At 38.6% G+C, this 19,104-nt stretch overlaps 5 protein-coding genes across 5 annotated transcripts; 1 reads left to right on the top strand and 4 right to left on the bottom strand.

Moving 5' to 3' along the window:
* Window positions 1–1,926: 1,926 nt before the first annotated feature.
* Window positions 1,927–5,740, top strand: LOC126786107 (arogenate dehydratase/prephenate dehydratase 1, chloroplastic). Its single transcript, XM_050511822.1, has 11 exons — window positions 1,927–2,711; window positions 3,161–3,228; window positions 3,311–3,403; window positions 3,497–3,697; window positions 3,979–4,059; window positions 4,147–4,242; window positions 4,531–4,608; window positions 4,680–4,769; window positions 4,853–4,920; window positions 5,129–5,210; window positions 5,376–5,740. Exons 1-11 carry the CDS (start codon window positions 2,441–2,443, stop codon window positions 5,430–5,432), a joined length of 1,185 nt encoding a protein of 394 aa, XP_050367779.1. The 5' UTR covers window positions 1,927–2,440; the 3' UTR covers window positions 5,433–5,740.
* Window positions 5,741–9,449: 3,709 nt separating this feature from the next.
* On the bottom strand, window positions 9,450–10,559 carry LOC126789480 (paired amphipathic helix protein Sin3-like 1). The gene has a single exon (XM_050515644.1). It carries the CDS (start codon window positions 10,557–10,559, stop codon window positions 9,450–9,452), a length of 1,110 nt encoding a protein of 369 aa, XP_050371601.1.
* A 790-nt stretch (window positions 10,560–11,349) lies between these two features.
* On the bottom strand, window positions 11,350–13,485 carry LOC126788198 (lactoylglutathione lyase GLX1). Its single transcript, XM_050514170.1, has 7 exons — window positions 13,366–13,485; window positions 13,086–13,275; window positions 12,764–12,976; window positions 12,630–12,677; window positions 12,377–12,484; window positions 12,125–12,277; window positions 11,350–11,578 (listed from the first exon to the last, which is right to left on the bottom strand). Exons 1-7 carry the CDS (start codon window positions 13,479–13,481, stop codon window positions 11,537–11,539), a joined length of 870 nt encoding a protein of 289 aa, XP_050370127.1. The 5' UTR covers window positions 13,482–13,485; the 3' UTR covers window positions 11,350–11,536.
* Window positions 13,486–15,759: 2,274 nt separating this feature from the next.
* LOC126788200 (60S acidic ribosomal protein P2B-like) lies at window positions 15,760–16,770 on the bottom strand. Its single transcript, XM_050514173.1, has 3 exons — window positions 16,602–16,770; window positions 16,078–16,301; window positions 15,760–15,969 (listed from the first exon to the last, which is right to left on the bottom strand). Exons 1-3 carry the CDS (start codon window positions 16,687–16,689, stop codon window positions 15,943–15,945), a joined length of 339 nt encoding a protein of 112 aa, XP_050370130.1. The 5' UTR covers window positions 16,690–16,770; the 3' UTR covers window positions 15,760–15,942.
* A 440-nt stretch (window positions 16,771–17,210) lies between these two features.
* On the bottom strand, window positions 17,211–18,138 carry LOC126788199 (60S acidic ribosomal protein P2-like). Its single transcript, XM_050514172.1, has 3 exons — window positions 18,018–18,138; window positions 17,446–17,669; window positions 17,211–17,358 (listed from the first exon to the last, which is right to left on the bottom strand). Exons 1-3 carry the CDS (start codon window positions 18,103–18,105, stop codon window positions 17,326–17,328), a joined length of 345 nt encoding a protein of 114 aa, XP_050370129.1. The 5' UTR covers window positions 18,106–18,138; the 3' UTR covers window positions 17,211–17,325.
* Between the last annotated feature and the right edge of the window lie 966 nt (window positions 18,139–19,104).

The raw sequence follows: 19,104 nt of genomic DNA, 5'->3' as shown, positions 1-19,104 counted from the left end.
GTATCTAATGTTTCAAAGAAGATAGTTTGGTACCTAAAGTTAGGTTTTATATGACATTTTGATACTTATGTCAACTAATTAAAGGGTATAGACATTTAAACATATTATTTATAAAAATACAATAAAAACATGAGGTTTATGAGTTTTATGTGTTCATTATGCTCAAATTTTAATCGTTTTATGCGTTTAAGTTAATATTTTTAGGTTAGGTTAATAGCATAAGTCAATTTTTATGTTTATGAAATTTAACCTCTCATAAGACTACTCTGCGAGTCTATATCTAATTAATTAAAAGCGAATCATGGGTATTTAAAATCATAAATTTTAGATTTCTTAAACAAATATCTAATTTTTCACCTTCAATTGAAAGTTAAAATTAATTTATGTATATTTTCTCGCAAACGATACAAAAATGATGAATACTAACGTGATAGAAAATAGTATTGAACCCATCAAATTCTATTTGTATTTTTATTTTGATAAATAATATGTAAATGTCAACTTTACCCTCTATATTTAACAAAGAAGTCAACATAAGTATCAAAGTGTCACATAAAATCTAACTTCAGGTACCAGACTGTCATCTTTGAAACATTAGGTATCAAAGTGTTTGATTGGTCATACATCAGATACCATAAAAGAAATTTATCCTTATAACAATGTAATTCAAATTTTGTTAGATTCACAACGTTATGTTCAGTAATACGGTCGCGTGGGGGTGCAAGACTCTAGAAAATTATACACTAGTACAACATTAGGGTATTAACTATATTACACGGGATAAAGTAACTTTCAAGATCATGTGTTGTCTTGGGAGTTAAAATTATTCTAATAGGATTGATATACAACATGTTCGTATGTATTTAATGATTTATAAGTTATTACTAAAAACCCGATGGTGACGATTGTCAATTTAGGCGTTATGTTAGATCATCTTGTGTCAGGTTTTGGAAACAATGTTGCTTAGATTCTCCAATAATTTAGATGGAGTTATAGATGAACGCATACGATGAAAAATGAGTGAGATCAACATTGAAATTTGTAATAACGTCATTGAAATTAAAAAAGATTGCACGCATCTAGAAAAAAAATGGTGTCGACTTTCAATTCAAGCGTTAATTCATTGATCATCCTATGTCAGATTTTGAAACAACGCTCCATAGATCCCTTTCCAATAATTTAGACCTAGTTATTGATAAATGCATATGATGAATTATAAGTGAGATCAACATTTAAGTTTGTAATAACGTCACATAAATCAAAAGATTGCACGTGTGTAGAAAATGGAAAGTGTCGTCTTTCAATTCAGACGTTATATTATTGATCATCATGTGTCAGGTTTTGGAAACAATGCTACGTAGATCTCTCCAATAATTTTGATTGAGTGATTGACGAATGCCTACAAATGAATAAAGAGTGAGATCAACATTGAATTTTGTAATAACGTCATTCATTGCACGTGTTTAGAAGAAATAAAATAACCATTCTCAAATTCAAATAGTTTCTTTTTTTATTTTGCTCGTTATCTCATTCCGTTATCTCACTCAGTAATTTCGCGCCTTAATTCAGAGAGTTAGAATTATGATAAACCACCCAGAAAAGCTCAATTACCATAGTATTTGAAGAGCGAAAACAGAAAAAAGAAAATCTTAATTACTAAGAGGAAATCCATTTTCCATGTAGTATGGATCTCCAAATTTACTAACCTACAATGTTAGGTTCTCCTTCTCCATCAACTATTGGATAAACAACTCATGAGAACTAAGAAACAATGACCGGATATTTGGACCATTGATCCACAACAAATCACACTACTCTCACTGTCTCACAGCTCTGCAGCTCTCTCACCTCTCCCAAGTCCCAACTCATCTCAACACACAAAAATGTACAGATTCTACAGATACAGTGAATCAGAGTAAAGAGCCTTCCATAAATAGCTTGCATGTAATCAATCAAAACTGTCTATGTACTTCTGAACCAAACTCTTCCAGCCTCAGCTTCCCTTCTCTCATTTTGTTGTTTTTAATTTCCCTACAAAACTAAATCCTCAGGTTGAGTGTGCAGCCAACAACATTCTGCTCACCTACCTCTTAAAACCCCCCTTTTCCTCTTCTCAGTGTGACTTGTCGGTCTCTCTTTCTCTCTATTTCTCTGCCTGAACGTTTCAAACTTTGCTAGTACCCAGATACGTTTTCTTCCCAATATTTAATACACCCACACACAGAAAACTCTCTGATACACTAATTCCTGGTGGGGGCCCATCATCATTGTTGTTTCACCTTGACAATGTGCTACTGGGTTTCATTCAACAAACCTCACACCAACCACACCTTCTTATATAAGCTTGGGTTTACCTCAAAGGTTTGAGCGTTGTTGTGTTTAGCTTGGGTTTGCCTCAAAGTTTTGACCTTTGGTGAGTTTTGGGGTGGGGATATTGGTGATGGCTGTGAAGAGTGTCCCTATCTGGGGTTGTTCTCAAATCTCATTTTCCAATCAGGGTGTGTCAAATTTGAGGTATAATTGTTCTGGGGTGTGTTTGAGTTTGAGAAAATGGGAATGTAGCTGCTTGGGGGTATCTTTGGCTCAGAAAGCTCTCACCCCTGTTGAGGATGAGAAGCCTAACATTCCAGGGATGGAATCTGCAGCTGTAATTCAAAGGGTGGAGGATATAGAGGCCAGGGGCTTCCACAAGGATATGAACCTTCTGCCTAGTGAGCTTTTTTTTACTCGAAAGATCTTAATTTTGTGGTTTGTTTGATTCATTTGATGTTTAATTGTCCATGCAATGGTGTTGTGACAGTCAATTGGAATATTGAAAGGGGTAGAGGGGAGTTAGATATGACTAATTGTTGGAGTTGTTTGCAATGCTTGTCCACCAACATCAGTCCCATTGTGTCATTTCAATTTGTTTGCATGATTTATATTGGTATATCATAAAGAAGATTCGATTTGAGTTTAGAACGGTTTACATAACTCCTGTCCAAATGAACTGAGAAATTAGAACCTTTATAAAATGAATTAAAGAGCAAAATTCTCTAAATTCCTTATAATCATGTATGTTACAGTGGCCTAGTTCTTTTGTTCATGCTGTGATGATTTGTGTCATTTCTTACAGTTGTTTTATTCTCTGACCTCAACAGCTGAATGTGATTAATTGCAGAACCATTGACAGCAGCTGATATTTCTCATTCGGAAAATGATGGTACGAAAGTTAGAGTCGCTTATCAGGTAGCCCTTCTTGTTAGTGAATTCTATTTGGTGTTTTTTCTTGTTCTTTTTGATGAAATGCTGAATTTATTGCCTGTTGTAGGGATTACCTGGGGCATATAGTGAGGCTGCTGCTCTAAAAGCTTATCCGAAGTGTGAAACTGTTCCATGTGACCAGTTTGAAGCTGCATTTAAGGTTAATCAATCTTTGAATGAATTTTCAACCTTTGATTTGATTATTTTCAATAATGATAACAGGGTGTGATTAGTTTTTTCTTTTATGTAACAGGCCGTTGAACTGTGGTTAGTGGATAAAGCAGTTCTTCCAATTGAGAATTCTGTTGGCGGAAGTATCCACCGTAATTATGATCTGCTTCTTCGACATAGATTGCACATAGTTGGAGAGGTACAACTTCTAGTGAACCATTGCCTCTTGGGATTGCCCGGTGTAGAAAAAGAGGAACTAAAACGAGTATTAAGCCATCCTCAGGTTGGTCTTTCAATTATTAGCTTTTTTTTAGTTAATCGCACATCCAGTACATACGGTGTGAATGCTCATCAATGTCCCATCATAGTGCCCATTTGCTACATTAAAAGTCCGGAATTTTAAAAAGAAGTCTCTATCCAAGAGCAAATGTTCACAATGGATACTAGAGCTCAACATTTGGATTGGCACAAAGTAGTTTTCACATGCATGCATATGTACAATCTAATCTTTGAAAGGAAAGACCCAGGTATTTATAGTTTTGTTGCGGATATTTGCGCTTGCAGGCTCTTGCTCAATGTGAGATGACACTAAGCAGCTTAGGTATCATCAGGGTCAATGCCGACGACTCTGCTCTCGCTGCACAGGTCATGGCTGTTATTTATATTCCATCTAAGTACACTTTGAAAGGCACAAAACCTGTTCAAAATCTAATGACAGACAATTTGTTACAGATGGTGGCCTCAAATGGTGTAAGAGATACTGGTGCTATTGCAAGTGCTCGAGCTGCAGAAATCTATGGGCTTCAGATTCTATCAAATAAAATACAAGTAAGACTATTCTATCAAATTTCTTATATATGGTAAAAATCACATTTTTGTTTGTATTCACCATTGTGCCAAGAATATTTTTTAACATGATGTCTGTAAAGAAAACCCATCACAAGTTTTCCTCTCAGTTGTCATGTTTTCAAAAATTGATTGCTAAGACCAAAGCTGCATTACCCTATGTTCACTGTTTTTATCCTGTTTGACATTCTTAAATATATAATTTAAGATGCCAGTTGCGAAATATAAATGGTCATCTTGATTTAGTTTCTCCCACTTTGCTCTGGACAGGATGATGATGATAATATTACTCGCTTTCTGATACTTGCAAGAGAACCAATTATCCCCGGAACTGAGCGGCAATACAAGGTTAGTTCGTTGTATTGGCATCTATCCGTGTTTTCATTCTTGTGCTGACATATGTATAGTTTTGCTCCTAGACAAGTGTTGTTTTCACTCTAGAAGAAGGTCCTGGTGTACTATTTAAAGCCTTGGCAGTGTTTGCACTTAGGGGCATTAATTTGACAAAGGTAACCTCAACTAAAATCTCTCTTTTCTTCTGTTTTGGCCAGTTTTCTATTACTTATATCTTCTTGTTCTGGAGCAATTTCAGATTGAAAGTCGCCCCCAGAAACAACGTCCACTGAGGGTTGTTGATGATTCTAATGAAGGAAGTGCTAAGTGAGTGTATACAACTATTGCATTATAAATCCAATCACGCAAACTAAGTTACCAATTAATAACCAAGATACTGATTGAGTCGTTACTCTATTATACATAGTACAAGAACAAAGCTAAGATGAAAAACCTTAAAATTGGAGTCACAAAATGATTTTAAATAAACTAAGAAAAGCCCTGTTTTAAGAAGTTGACCGATTTGTCTTGCCAGGTACTTTGATTACCTCTTTTACATCGACTTTGAAGCTTCTATGGCAGATCCGCGTGCACAATATGCTTTGGGACATTTGCAGGTGAGTCTGTTATAATGTTTTTCACGATGCTTGGCTTATATAGCCGTGATTTGCACCATGTTGTTAGAAATAATCTCTCTCCATGAAAGTGATTAAAGTGAACAAAGAACGCAGGAGAAGTGATTTAAAGGTTTGTATTTTCTTTTTCTTTCTTTTTTGCTGTAGGAGTTTGCAAGGTTTCTTCGTGTTCTTGGCTGCTATCCGATGGACAAAATTCCATAGAAATGCCAGATATCAACTAAATCTTCAATGTACATATCTGTTGCTGTTCTTCATGAGGCCGAGTGAGGGAGATTCCAATGATGATAAAATCCTGAATTAGAAACTTCCTTTCAAAGCTTCATTTCTTCTCCCCATCATTCTTTCTATCCTCCGAGTGGGGGTGTACTGTTTGTGGAACTACAGAGGAAACAGGCTTTGGGTGTACTTCTTTAGAAGATGTACATACTGAAGCTTGCAAGTTTTAGTTTAAAGAAACTACAGAAGGCAGATGTTTTAATGGTTTTCTATATAAGTTGAACTTCTAAAAATATTGCCTTGGATGCACATTAGGTTTCACTAGACTTAGTTCTGTTGGGTGCTGCATAGTATATATTTGTGCTGCAGAAGAGTATCTATTCTCATTTGCATTTAGATCGACCATGGATTGATTATTTAATTAGGAATCTCATGACTTCATACTCTCTTTTCATTATAGGAACCAGCTTAGCCCAGATGCTTAAACTACGAGCCTTTCTCTTTAGATCAACTACAGTCTACAGCCATAGAGAGCCTAAGCGGTAGGTACAAAATCTACCTGCGCAATCATCATTTTTACTACAAAATCTACCTGCAACTATGAACTTAATTTCGTACGATGAGCCCCCTTTTGGCTAATGAATGATCTCTGTTGTTTCAGTTTTTCCTCCTGTTACTCTGTAAGTCATGTTGCCGTTGTGTTAGTACTTTCTCCCGTTGCTTCAACCGCTCCAACAACAAAGGCAAAGCCTTTCGAATATCTTTCTTCAGTTCATCCATAGCCTTAAGCCCTTGCTTATCATAACATTTCTGAATGCACATCAAATTTACCTGGTTGAGATGATCTTCAATATAGATCTTTGATTGACTACCCTTTTCAATCTTTTCCATCAGCGCGCTTATACTCTCTGAGGTTGACTTCACAGTGTTGACCTCCCTGTCAGCTTCGAACCTTTCATCTTCCCACTTGAACGAATTCAATCCTCCTCTTTCTCTTGAAGTAGCACTAGGAATGCTTACCCATTGATCATTCAGTACTTGAGAAGCAAGATTCGTTTTTATGGCGGAAGCAGGATTGAGGAAACTTTCTGGTGTGCGACGGTAGCTTGGAGTGCAAGCCTCGCCGTTAGCGGAAACAATGGCCGGGGAAAGTGTAGGCACAAATTGGGCGAACTCATCAACCAAGTCCCGGTGGCCATCGAAGAGTGCTTCAACCTTCCGGTAAATTTGAAGCTCCTCTTCATAAGCAGTGGTGGACTTATTGGGTGATGACTTGTTTCTTTTGCAGTGATTATCCATGAAAATATCTATAAAGGACTGAAAGACTCCATCACCTTCCTCATCATCTTGGCGAAATCTACCTCTAACCTTGTTCACAAAATCGATCACTTTTTGTAGCTTAGAGTCATTAGATTCAGCACCATGAACATCACTAGTATCATCGTAGCGATTTCTCTTTCGAGAAAGTACTACTACTGGGTTTCTGCTGGTCTGGACTTTCACTGGGATTGGGACTTCAAATTTATGTCTCTTGGGCAAGAAGGCGTTGAACCCTAGTATCAAATCCGGACACCCTTCAAACAAGTCCTTTACCTTCTGCTTCAAAGCTCCAATTCTTTCATCACTTTCTGGCTTGAAGTCTTTCAAGAGATGGACAAACTCTTGGTAGACATAGGAGTTGAAATTTCTCAAGGTACCTAGATATTCGATGCAGTCCTTCCTCGATATTTCTCCTTCTAGCCTCAACTTATCATCATTTACCATCTGGGGTTCACTGGAGTGCTCTTCTTTCTGTGGAAACGGAACCATATCTGATTGAAGCCTGATGAACAACTTGAACACAGAAAACAGAGACTGTGAACAACTGACTTTTCTTTTTTATAATATCACCTAACGTTCGATCGTCTGTATGAATCTTTCTGGAAGTGAGATAGAAACAAGAAGAAATAGAGTGAATCGTTTATATGCATTAATAAGCTGAGGGACAATCCGTAGACGAAGAGAATTCCTAAAGTAAGAAAGTGAAGGAATCCTACAAGAAAAAGGATTATGGTCAGTACGTACGTGGTCACTGTAATAATATGTACGTTGTCTCGGCGCGGTGTTTGATGACTTTGATTAGGAGAGCTAACACGTTCCTTTAATATATAAATTTCCGTCATTATTTACAGAATTAAACTCATTATTATTAACAATCGGTACTACATTGTTCGTAACTTGGTATCAAAAGCTTCACCATTATATCAATTGTCATGGGAAACAAATGCATTTGCAATTTTGATTTAACAGGTGCGTAGGCATTTGCTGCTGTTCTGGAGACTGGAGTCCGGTAAAATAACTGTTAGCACCTCCCGAAGCAGATGTTGCAGTTGCATGTTAGTGCTACAGCTCTTCTAGAGTCTTTGCTTACCCTACACAGGCAGCCGTACACCACAAGTTTAATTTCCAAGTTCTTGTACCTTTCACCAGTAGTGAGAAGCTCAGCGAAAGTGGTGCTCCAAGTTGAAGATGACCCACACCATCTAGGATTCATACCCTATTATTTGCAGTGTATGTATATGATATTTTGTTGGCTGCATGCAGTACATGATTGAGTTCTGAGCGAGCATGCTGATAATAGAGCTGCACCAGCAACTCTGGCGCCGAGGAAAATGATGACATAGGTACTCTTCTCCCCTCCATTTTCTATGACAAGTGAAGTTTTGAACTGGTTTGTCAGGGGGTATACGATGCAGTCCTTCCTCGATATTTCTCCCACCCTGAGTTCACTAAGTCTCTCTTTCTGTCGAAACGGAACCATGCATGTCTGATGGAAGCCTGATGAACAACTTGAACACAGAAAATTAGAATTTGTGTTCTCTGTGTTTTTTTTTTTGCGAAACTTTTTTTTATTTATTTAACAAAGGAGAGGCAAAAACCTGACCTCCTATATCTGATAAACTCTAACAAAAAGAATAAACAAAAACTTAATCCGACATGTGTACACCCACACATGCAAAACCATAGAGTACGAGTGTTGGACTCAACTTGATCAAAACTTAATAAGAGCTCGTCGATCTGGTGTTCACCTCATTCATACCCTAAGTTGCAATTATAAAATCGAATTATTAGAATAAAAATTTGAAGTACGTTAATTAAGAAAGTGTTTATACAAACATGATATCGAATTAGAGGGCTACTATAGTCGTTTCAATGATGTAAAGTAAAAGATATTTGGATTAGAAGGGGCAACACCAGACGTGTATCTGGTAAAAGGCATATGTAGTGAAGTGAAACCTAGCTAGAATCAGAAAGATTGACAATATATGCGAGATGTATCATGGCAAACATAGCAAAATGACGAGCTCATAGCAGGAGTTTGAGCCGGACAGTCTTATCAATTGAATTAGAAAGACGGAGTCAATGTAAATATATAGAAAATAGTCAAAATACAATAACCTACTTGTTCATCATTATCATTATACATGCCATTTTTTAAAAACAAGAGCTTAATTGTACGTGTTGCTCCGTCAATTATGAGCCTCTCTATTCTTAGCAACCTTGAGTGTCTGAAAAATTAACTTGGATTGGGATTGACCAGATTTGATGATTAAGCTACGGTATTTACTGAGCGAGTGTTACAGCCGATGGTACATGTATTCAAAGAATTGCTCGGTAACTAGATCTTCTTGTACAATTACAAATTTACAATGACAACTACTAAACTTTACGTCGAGGATGTTGCTGATTGGTAAACAAATGAGCCCGCTTGTTTTTTTTTAAGACACGGCGCTCTTGTTTTAGTTCGTATTGCTTGTGCTTCAGCCGTTTTAATATAATAGGCAGACCCCGTCGGGGAGAGTTCATCAACGCATCAATCATTTCACCCCCGTGATCACCATACAATCTCTCAATGCACCTCAACTTCCTCTGCGGCAGATGTTCTTCAATACAAATTGTCTTCGTCGGACTCTCCTTTTCGATCTTTTTTTATAAGTGCTTCGATATTACATGAGGTCGAATTCACTTGCTTTTCCGACATACGAAGTTCATACATTCATCTTCCCAGTGTAATAGGTCTACCTCATGCTGCGATTTCCGGTTTACGCGTCGCCCTCCTCCTCCTGAAGTAGATGAAGAAGTACTAGAGCTGGTGTCTATGCATATATAACGATCATTCAGTACTTCAGAAGCGAGTTTCGATCTTCCGGTAGCAGCTGGAATGGGGAAAGTCTTTGGCAAAAGACGGTAGCTTGGAGTACAAAGCTCGAGCATAGGGAAGTCGACGATCTCGTCCATTCTAGGCACTCTGGTTAAAAATTGGGTGAACTCATCAATCAAGTCCTGCTCACCTTCCAGAAGTGTTGCAATCTTCTTGTAAAGCTCAAGCTCTTGCTCATAACCATCGCTAGGTTCCTTCCTACTGCCGACCATGTCCAAGAATAACTTTACAACATCACTGTTGTTGTGAAACCTGTCCGATACCTTGTTCACAAAAGCAATAACCTTTTCAAGTTTATACTCTGTAGATTCAGCTTCATCACTATCATCATCAGACTCCGCCTTGTCCGAAGGATCTGTAGTTGGTGACAGAGTTGGAGCTTTTTGGTGACCATCATCACTTTTCTTATCTTCGTCGCGAAACTTGGCCCGAGTCTGTTTCCCACACCTTAGAACTATTCGAAATTCAGAATCCTTAGCTCTAGCATCAACACCGCCATCACTATCAGTAGCAATATCATCCCTGCGCTTCCACTTTTGACGAACATCACTATCACTAGCACTATCGTCCCTGCGCTTCCTCTGTCGACAAACTACCCTAGGTTGTAGCGTAGGTGTAACTCGATACTTCTCTGGTAAGAAGTGATTGAACTCTGCTAATAACTCCGGGTGCCCTTCGAACAATTGCTCAATCTTCCCCGCCAAACTTGGAATGTTGATTTCTCTTTTGAACTCTCTCATGATATTCTCATACTCCAGTAACCGTGGGAAGTCCTTCAACGAGTCAATAAACGCGTTGCAGCGCTTCTCCAACAACGCTTGTTTGGTGCTGCTCGCTTCTTCTCCTACGCTCATCTCCTTCATCATTTGCGGCTCTGAAGAATACCCTGTTGGGTGTTCATGTGCAACCATGCTTGATCGGTGATGAACAAGGTACTCTAGCTAACCCCAAACCCCAACAAATACAATTGGCCTTGGTATGATTATATACAAATCAGGTTACAGTTCTCGACAAGGAATAGAAGTCCTAAGCTGAGTAAGCTGATGCAAATCCTACAAGTAAAAGGAATGGCACCGAAAATGTAGTTTTAACTTTAAACTGAGAGGTGAAGGAATCCTCCAAGTAAAAGGAATGACACCGGAAAATGTGGTATAGCGGTGATTATTGATTATGACGTACAGCTAACAAAAAAAAGTGGTTTTAATTTGTAAACTAACCACTGATCCAGGCCTCCGTACAGTGGAAATAACACCAAGACTTGATATTCAGCCAGATAGCGTTCTTATTTTCTCACCATTTTCCCACTCTCAAATGATGGTTTGTAAACACTTCTCCAACTAAAAATCACGATACAAGTTTTGAACAACTGGAGTCAAGTTTATACAGGCTTTTATTTGTTGGCAAAGTACGATCAGTATGGGTATTTCAATTGCCAGAAGTCGAAACTTCCAGTCAATTGAAATCATGAACTCGTCCATGGTTTTAATGGGTAGTTGCTAGACTTGCCATATGATCCCCACATCCCATACGGCCATATTCACCTCCACTTATAAAGTAAGAAGCTACTCAAGGTTACATTTCCTAGTTTCTAACCTGATAAGGGGATGAGTTCTATAGGAAACTGCACATAGGATATAGTGATATACTACTAGCATAAACTAGGACAACCACTGTGCCAAGCATACAAAGAAGGCCGAGAGCAACATTAACAGCCATTTTATAATAGATATAAGTCACATGACCATGCCTATCACAACTGAAAACCACTCGAACAGATAATGACATTCAGACCGCCAATACTGGCTACTCTAACATAGAAGCAGGATTACATCTTATTCAAATAAGAAAAAACTTCCCGGATACTTCCGTTTCATGCAATCACTCTTGCTTACTGCAGTTCCTTAAGGAAGTCTTCATTATCAACCAAGACCTAAAATAAGGGATGAATATTGTGCGAGCGTTAACAATTACTTCAAACAGATGAACACACAATTTTTCAGGTTAAATATAAATACAGCCCAAGTGCCTAACAACACACAGATGACATGATTTTGCTAAGATCTTCAATCTTGTAGGTTGCATTTACTATTCCTCTACCCCCAAAAACATTAAAATGAATATAAATTTTATAATCAAATTTATCATTAAATCAGTCCAAGAATGACAAATATCATAGTAAGAAACATATCAATTTAACGCTACCACGCATCATCTCTGAACTCCACTACCCATATATACAATTTAGATAACATCACTACCAGAAACAAGCAAATGGGATGATAAGTAAAGTACCATAAGCGATCAATAAAACATATTGACCGATCGAGACAGCACTACTTCCAAAATCAACTACTAAACAGATATTTATGCACCATATACAGATGTAATACAACAATGTCTCATTCCAATAGCATTGCTCCGAAATCAATCAACTAAAGAAAAAAGTTAAGCAGCAGGTACACAAGTGAAGACTTACAGTTTTCCAACCATCTGGGTCCAGGAAAGAGGTAATCTTCGTGTTGAGTCCTGGAATTGGTCCAGGCTGTCTTGTTATCTTTCCTCCAAGCTCTTTTGTAACCAAGTCAACAACCTCAGCACTTTTGTATACATCATCAGTGCCAACAGCAATCTGGAATTGATAGAGAAGTATCAGAAAGGCAGAAACTTCTTGTAAAACAGAACTTCCTCAACAGTAATCCGAGAGCATATAACAGAAATGCTGAGTTACCTGTGCATACGCGTTCCCCTTGGTATATTCGGTCACCCCATAGTTATAAGTCAGCTCCAAAATAGTTGTCTTGTCTTCTTCAGCATATCCTAGGATAGCTATGGTGTACTGTAACATGCATCCAACAAGCAACAATAAGGAAAATTCATTAAGGCATCTCATACTTACAAATGTTGAATCACTGGAATAAAAAAAAAAAAAAATCAATTCATATACTTTCTACTAAAAACAGTGTAGTGGGGAAATGAGTTACCTTGTACTCAGGCCTCTCAATCCTCCTTAAAAGCTTCAACCCTAGTGCCTGCACCGAAATAAACCCATCACAATTGAATGCCAAAACTTCATCTTAACAAGATCACATAAACATCAGGCGCAAAAAAGCATTACCCTCTCATAGAAGCTGATGGATCGATCGAGATCACCAACACGAAGCATGATCTGACAAAGCGGCTCAGGAGTTTCAGGCCTCTGAATAAGCTCAAATGTATAACCGTCAGGATCCTTCACAAACGCAATCACACTGTTGCCGCCTTTCACCGGACCAGGCTCCCTCGTCACATTCCCTCCTTTCGCCCTGATATCCCCCACCAATTTATACACCTAAAAATCCATCACAAAATCCACACCGAAAAAAGAAATTCAAATTCAAATTCAAATTCACATTCACATTCTCAAGTTAACCACCACCACACCACACAGCCACACTTACATCGGGAGTCGCGATTGCGAAGTGCCCGAAGCCGGTTCCGATATCGTAGGAGGTGACTCCATAATTGTAAGTGAGCTCTACTACGAAGTTGGTCTCCTCCGGACCGAAGCCGAGGAAAGCGTTGGAGTATTTCTCCTCCGGTATATCCCTCTGCCTCAGAAGCTTCATCCCCAGAGCCTCCGTGTAAAACCTGAAAGCCACCGACAAAAACCGATCAGAAGTTTTGAAATCACACAAAGAATAACATGATCGTCTGATTTCTTGTGATCGAAAAGATTACTTGATGGTGCGCTCGAGATCACCGACGCGGTAGACGGCGTGGAGGAGGCGGCGCTTGTCCTTCTTCGGCCATTCGAGAAGCTCCGGCGCGACGGATTTGGGTTCAGTCTCGGCCATTTTTAACTTTCAGTGAGAGTGAGAAGAGTCTGTGATCTCTACACTAGAAGATTCGAGGTGTATTTATAGGTGGATGGGGAAACTGACCAATCAGAGGTGTCTGTGAGATTGGGGCATTGAATTGGTGGGTGGTTTTAGCAGTGCGGATATAAACGGAGTGAACCGCGCCATTATTTGACCGTCGGTTGTCTCCGTATGTCTTCAACGGACATTCCAGGTGCAACGTGGCGGGAGAAGAAATGAGCCACATCATAGGGAGATAGTGGATTTTTGATAATTTAGTACCACGTGTTTTGTTCTTGACCTTATTTGCGGCACTATACATTATGCTGCAATATTCACGCTCTATTTTTTTTTGTTACAATATTCACGCTCTATTTGGCCCCATAAGTAAGGTGTGGTCAAAATTTGATTCTCTTACTAAAAAATAAAAATGAAGAAGTTAATGTTTGCTCGGTGATGATGAATGGTAAAACCGTAAAACTTAAGGCTAAGATTAGTTTCCGATGTAAATTTGATTACAAACTCAGTAGTTTCCTATATTTGCCTGTTTAATTCATATCTTAAAACGAAATAAAATGTAATGCGTTTTGATTTAAGATGGCATCATGATTTGATGTAGCCATGTAGGTATCAACGTGAACAAGAGTGCTACTCATTTTCAATATGATAAAGCAAAGGAAGTCATCACAACTATTGGAAGTGATGATCATTTGGTAAACTTGTGTTCTAAGTTCTAACATCAGAAGGACCGCATATGAATGGCTTTTAAGACGATGAAGATTGAAGGGGTCTTTGCGCAGGAAAAAATTGTGGTGAGCAATGAACCACCTTGTTTGAGCTTCTGGCATGTATCGGAAGAACTTCGAATCCTTTGTTTACATCGAATGCTTTCGCTTTTTGGTAGTGGAATCATCGTAGGAGTGTTAAATCTTCTATTATGATGAAACCAGATAAATTAAAGAGCAATGTTCATAGTCTCTTACCTTATAAATATAACTAGAATTTACATTTACCACAGGAATGGGATTCAAGAAATCTCAATCCTGCAGATTATGTACTCTGGAAGTCTGTGAAGGGTGGAGAGCCAAAATGTGAAAGTCTCCAAGGACCTGCGGTGGCTCATTGGAGTGCGATGCCATGAGTGATCATGTTGCTTGTCAGGTATGAGACTATCAAAGTCTAAATGGTTTTTCATTTGGAACTTTGTGTTTTCCACAAACAATTATCGATTCAAGACATTTTCCAATTGTCCTTAAAGAAGAATTTCACCTTTGATGTGAACTGCTTTATACTTCTGATGCGTTTAGCTTCTTGGAAAGATAATCTCATAATCTGGAGGGGGAGAGAGAGCTTGAGGTTTGTTACCAGGAAAAAGATTATTAATTCCTGATGTGTATAATTTTTTGTCGCTGTGTTTCTCCTAGTGGATCTGCATGCTCCATACACTCAACTATGCCTTAGTTTTGCTAAAGAGGAGCAAAGACAACCTGAGACATGCTTTACAGATTCAGGGGCTACTCAAACAAATGAATTTGATATACTATGGCATACTGTTATGTGATTATTAGTATTTGCAAGAGCGCGAAGAAACTTCAGTACTTTACCCTCCACTTCCATAAGAGGTTCAGAACCAAATGGTAGGAATGTAGGATAGTTAAAGTTCCCAAAGCTGCTCAAGTATGCATTTTATGCTACGAAATGAGTTCGAGACCGAAGGTCTGATGAATTGAACACAGCAAACACGTTAGACTGGTGCTTTGCGAGATGCTTTGGGATCCATAATTAAACAGTTCTGAGCTTAAGGTTAAGATTTGGAACCTGTTCCAGCATCCTCCCCCACTCACAATGTGAATTTCCTGCACCTGCCAGAAGAAGCGACTTTTGCATTCACAATCATCTATAATCCAAGCCTAGTTGAAGCAAAGAAGTTGAGAAGTACATTTGTAAAGCCTAATGCCCTAAACCCATTAGCATGAGTGATGATGACTAGTTGAATTCCCACACCAAGCATTGCATGAACCCAATTACTGAACTAAAACCTATTCCAGATGAGTCATTGACAACATTTGACATAGCCTGCTCACCAAGCCAATAAACCAGCATACAGCCAGAAAGTTGATCAATCTCAGTAGCAACTATGTAGTTCAACTAAAGCATAGACATAACACATCTTATTCAACAGGGAGAAGGGATAATATTGCATAAAAGAATCTACAAAATTTAATTGAACCAAAGCAAACCATGAAGTTATAAACGCAGAGTATAAGCTACAAAATTCACACAACCATAAGCATCCATCAAATGAAAAAGATAAACTTTGCTCAACAGTGTCTTAACATCACTATCACATTATAGAAAAATGTGAGCATATCAAACTACAAACTGAAAACATTATGACATCCATTCTACCTAAAAGATCAAACTCGCCTTGATGCAAGCATACTGACTGAAAAATCTCTTAGTCGAAGAGGCTGAAGCCCATGTCCTGCATAAATAAACAACAATGTAGTTAGCCTCCTTTAAGCGTATGACTACGATACAATCTGCAAACAATATATAGCTTCCCAAAATGAGAAATAACTCGAGCACTTACATCATCAGACTCTTCCTTCTCTTCAACCTTCTCCTCCTTCTGCTCAGCAGCAGCAGGCGCCGCAGCACCACCAGCAGCTGCCGGGGCAGCCGCAGCCACTCCGCCGCCACCAGAGGGCACGGAAGCCAACTTCTCCCTCCCAGACGCAATGATCTCGGTAATATCCTTCCCCTTGAGCTCCTTCAATAGCAACTCAATCCTGTCGCTATCGGCCTCAGCTCCAACTGCACAAAACAATCCACATAAACACAATCAACAACGCCAATCCCTAACCGCATAATTATAATCTAACCGTTTGCATCAATCTCATTCAACTCTTCACAGCCTTAAATTCTAATTCTAATTACCATTCAGATATCTAATCAGCTCAAAATTTCCGTTCCTGAATCAACCAATCCAAATAGAATCAAACAAACAGTACTAGATAAACTATTAGACCTAACAGAAGCGATCAAACTCTAAAGAGAGAACAGTAATATACAGATTTTGAATGAAAATGAAGAAAACTGTGATCGGAAAGTTACCGGAGGAGAGAATGGACTTGATGTCCTTGGCGGAGGGGCTGGCGTTGCCGCCCAAAACAGCGAGCAAGTAAGCGGCGACAACCTTCATCTCTGCTCTCACAAAAGCTAAGGCTCTCAGACGCGGCGGTGATTTGAGCTTTTAGACTGTCCCTAGGGTTTTCGAGCGAAATGTTGAGCTTATATATATAGCACGGTTTGCGTAGGGTTTCGCTCTTTTCCAATTTGGGCCTTCATTTGGGCCGAAAGAGAGAAAAGTTGAGTATATAGCCAGGTGTAGCAATAACAGATATTTTTGCGCATCTATTTTCGGCTGAGATTTAGTATACTGATTACATATAATAATTTTTTTAGTATTTTAATGATTCATAAATGATTTCAATCTTTACGGATATAAATTTAATTTAATTAATCCAGAGAAAATAGTTTCTTAACGCTTATGTAACAGGTGCAAAATCAACGATTAGAGCAAAAGAATACAAGTACTAAGAGATTAGATAAAGATTTTCAAGATATAACAGTGAACTGGAACTATAACTCAAAAGTTCAATACTCTGAAAACTAAATATTACCAAAGTCTTACAACACTTTCACATCTGAATGAACAATCTTAAAATTAAATAGATATCTTAAAATGCAATAACAAGATAGGAACCTCATCAATGGCAATACATCCATTGACGAGTTTTGGTCTGGTACTCAAGAGTCAGCAACACCATATGTGATTCTAGTCGTCTTTGCCGAAGAGATTATCAATAAACTGCACAAAAAGGGAAAAAAACGATTAGGTTTATGCAGAACAATTCAGTACGCAAGTCTAACAACCGAGAAGCAAATTAAAACTTACATCATCTTCCTCCTCCTCTTCTTCAACCTTCTCTTCCTTCTTCTCCTCAGCAGGGCTAGGGGCTGCAGCGGTAGTACCTGCGGCGGGTGCTGCAACGGCAGCTGAACCGCCTGTAGGCACAGATGCCAATTTCTCTCTTCCGGAAGCAACTAGCTCGGTGATATCCTTTCCTTTGAGTTGGGACAAGAGCAACTCAATCTTAATATCATCGGCTTCAGCTCCAACTGCAAACAAATTCCATCAGGTTCTTGATACTCAAGCCTATGGAGGCTATAGTTACTAATTCAACTAGCAAATGAACAACGTACGACAAGACTTGTATAGCTATGGAATACATACGGAGATAACATGTCAATGAAGAATCATGCAAAAGCTCAAACCTAGTTTATCGAACACAACCCTAATTACAGTTTATGAAACACAAACCTAGTTTGAATGATTTGACAAAAAACAAATTGAGGGTGAATGGCTGCTGATACTGATCCGCAGAAACTTACACAAATTGAGGAAAATAAAAATGTACACAATCGTATCAAAACAAAGCAAAGGTATAAGACTATTAAACAAAGTACCTGATCCGAGAATTTTCTTAACATCATCGGCAGAGGGACTGGCGTTGCCGCCCATAACGGCGAGCATATAAGCAGCAACCACCTTCATCTCTTTCAATGACGACGAGCTCAAACAGCGGTATTAGGGTTTTAGGGCAAGATGACTGCGCAATTCGCAAGGGGATGGCTGCTTATATAGACATTGAGAAAGATATATACTAGCACTAGGTTAGGTTTGTCATGCGATTGGCGATTGATTACGACTGATGCAATCTTGGCCGTTGATTACGTTTGATGATCGCATCACCGCTGATAATGACTTGGGAATCAAGAAACAGATTGCATGCATAACTTCAAATAGATTTAGTAGTTATTATTGTGCGGTGGATACTTACCATAACTTCTATATTGCGTGGGTTTCAAGGAATGTACTAAGGAGCTAAATATGGTAATTCGAACTCTCCACGAATCAGAGAGTGATTTTGGTTAGACTTTAGGCTTAATTTACCAATCAAAGAGTTTGATCCCACTAATACGAATCTTGTTATTCAAGATACTCAATTGTATATATTCCCAATCTATAATGATTATCTGCCCAAATTATTTACATAAATACTAGCACAACCCACACCCAACTTTAATTTTCTCTCAATTCACAGTACTCTGATATAAGTTATTCCCAAAGACTAGCTATAGCTGCTGTAGTAAGGAAGATGCCGATTATCTCGAGCCAGGGTAGCAATCTAACACAGTTAATGGACCTGCCTGTTGAAGTCCTCATCCACATCTTCTCGAGACTGCCCGCTACATTACAATTACAGTTCCGATGTGTCTCCAGGACCTTACGGGACCTAATCAACTCCCTAGAGCTCGTTACCCAGCATACACGTAGACAAATACACAATCAAGAGACGCCTCAAGTTAGGGCTCTTGGTAGTCCTAAGTACAGCGACGAGCTACAATTTGTTTATTCCGGTTTGCTTGGTATTTTGATTTCACACTACCACAGGCGGCCATCGAAATTGTTTTTATATGATCCTATGAGGTCAGAACTTCTAAGTATACCCATAGAATATCTGCCGGGGGAGTATCTAGGTTTCTGTGGTAT

The sequence above is a fragment of the Argentina anserina genome, chromosome 3 (genome assembly GCF_933775445.1).
Source record: "Argentina anserina chromosome 3, drPotAnse1.1, whole genome shotgun sequence".
Lineage (NCBI taxonomy): Eukaryota > Viridiplantae > Streptophyta > Magnoliopsida > Rosales > Rosaceae > Argentina > Argentina anserina.
This window is presented reverse-complemented; position numbering and strand designations above follow the sequence as displayed.

Bases quoted from the DNA above. Each gene is read 5' to 3' on its own strand.
- LOC126786107 (XM_050511822.1), top strand. From the start codon at position 2,441: ATGGCTGTGAAGAGTGTCCCTATCTGGGGTTGTTCTCAAATCTCATTT. The intron at 3,698-3,978 runs GTTGGTCTTTCA...TTGCGCTTGCAG, and splicing joins GAGTATTAAGCCATCCTCAG to GCTCTTGCTCAATGTGAGAT. The intron at 4,243-4,530 runs GTAAGACTATTC...TGCTCTGGACAG, and splicing joins TTCTATCAAATAAAATACAA to GATGATGATGATAATATTAC.
- LOC126789480 (XM_050515644.1), bottom strand. From the start codon at position 10,559: ATGGTTGCACATGAACACCCAACAGGGTATTCTTCAGAGCCGCAAATG.
- LOC126788198 (XM_050514170.1), bottom strand. From the start codon at position 13,481: ATGGCCGAGACTGAACCCAAATCCGTCGCGCCGGAGCTTCTCGAATGG. The intron at 12,678-12,763 runs GTAATGCTTTTT...ATTTCGGTGCAG, and splicing joins CCATCAGCTTCTATGAGAGG to GCACTAGGGTTGAAGCTTTT. The intron at 12,485-12,629 runs GTAACTCATTTC...TGCATGTTACAG, and splicing joins TTGAGAGGCCTGAGTACAAG to TACACCATAGCTATCCTAGG.
- LOC126788200 (XM_050514173.1), bottom strand. From the start codon at position 16,689: ATGAAGGTTGTCGCCGCTTACTTGCTCGCTGTTTTGGGCGGCAACGCC. The intron at 16,302-16,601 runs GTAACTTTCCGA...TGTTTTGTGCAG, and splicing joins CAAGTCCATTCTCTCCTCCG to TTGGAGCTGAGGCCGATAGC. The intron at 15,970-16,077 runs GTAAGTGCTCGA...TTATTTATGCAG, and splicing joins AGAAGGAAGAGTCTGATGAT to GACATGGGCTTCAGCCTCTT.
- LOC126788199 (XM_050514172.1), bottom strand. From the start codon at position 18,105: ATGAAGGTGGTTGCTGCTTATATGCTCGCCGTTATGGGCGGCAACGCC. The intron at 17,670-18,017 runs GTACTTTGTTTA...ATTTGTTTGCAG, and splicing joins TAAGAAAATTCTCGGATCAG to TTGGAGCTGAAGCCGATGAT. The intron at 17,359-17,445 runs GTAAGTTTTAAT...CTTTTTGTGCAG, and splicing joins AAGAGGAGGAGGAAGATGAT to TTTATTGATAATCTCTTCGG.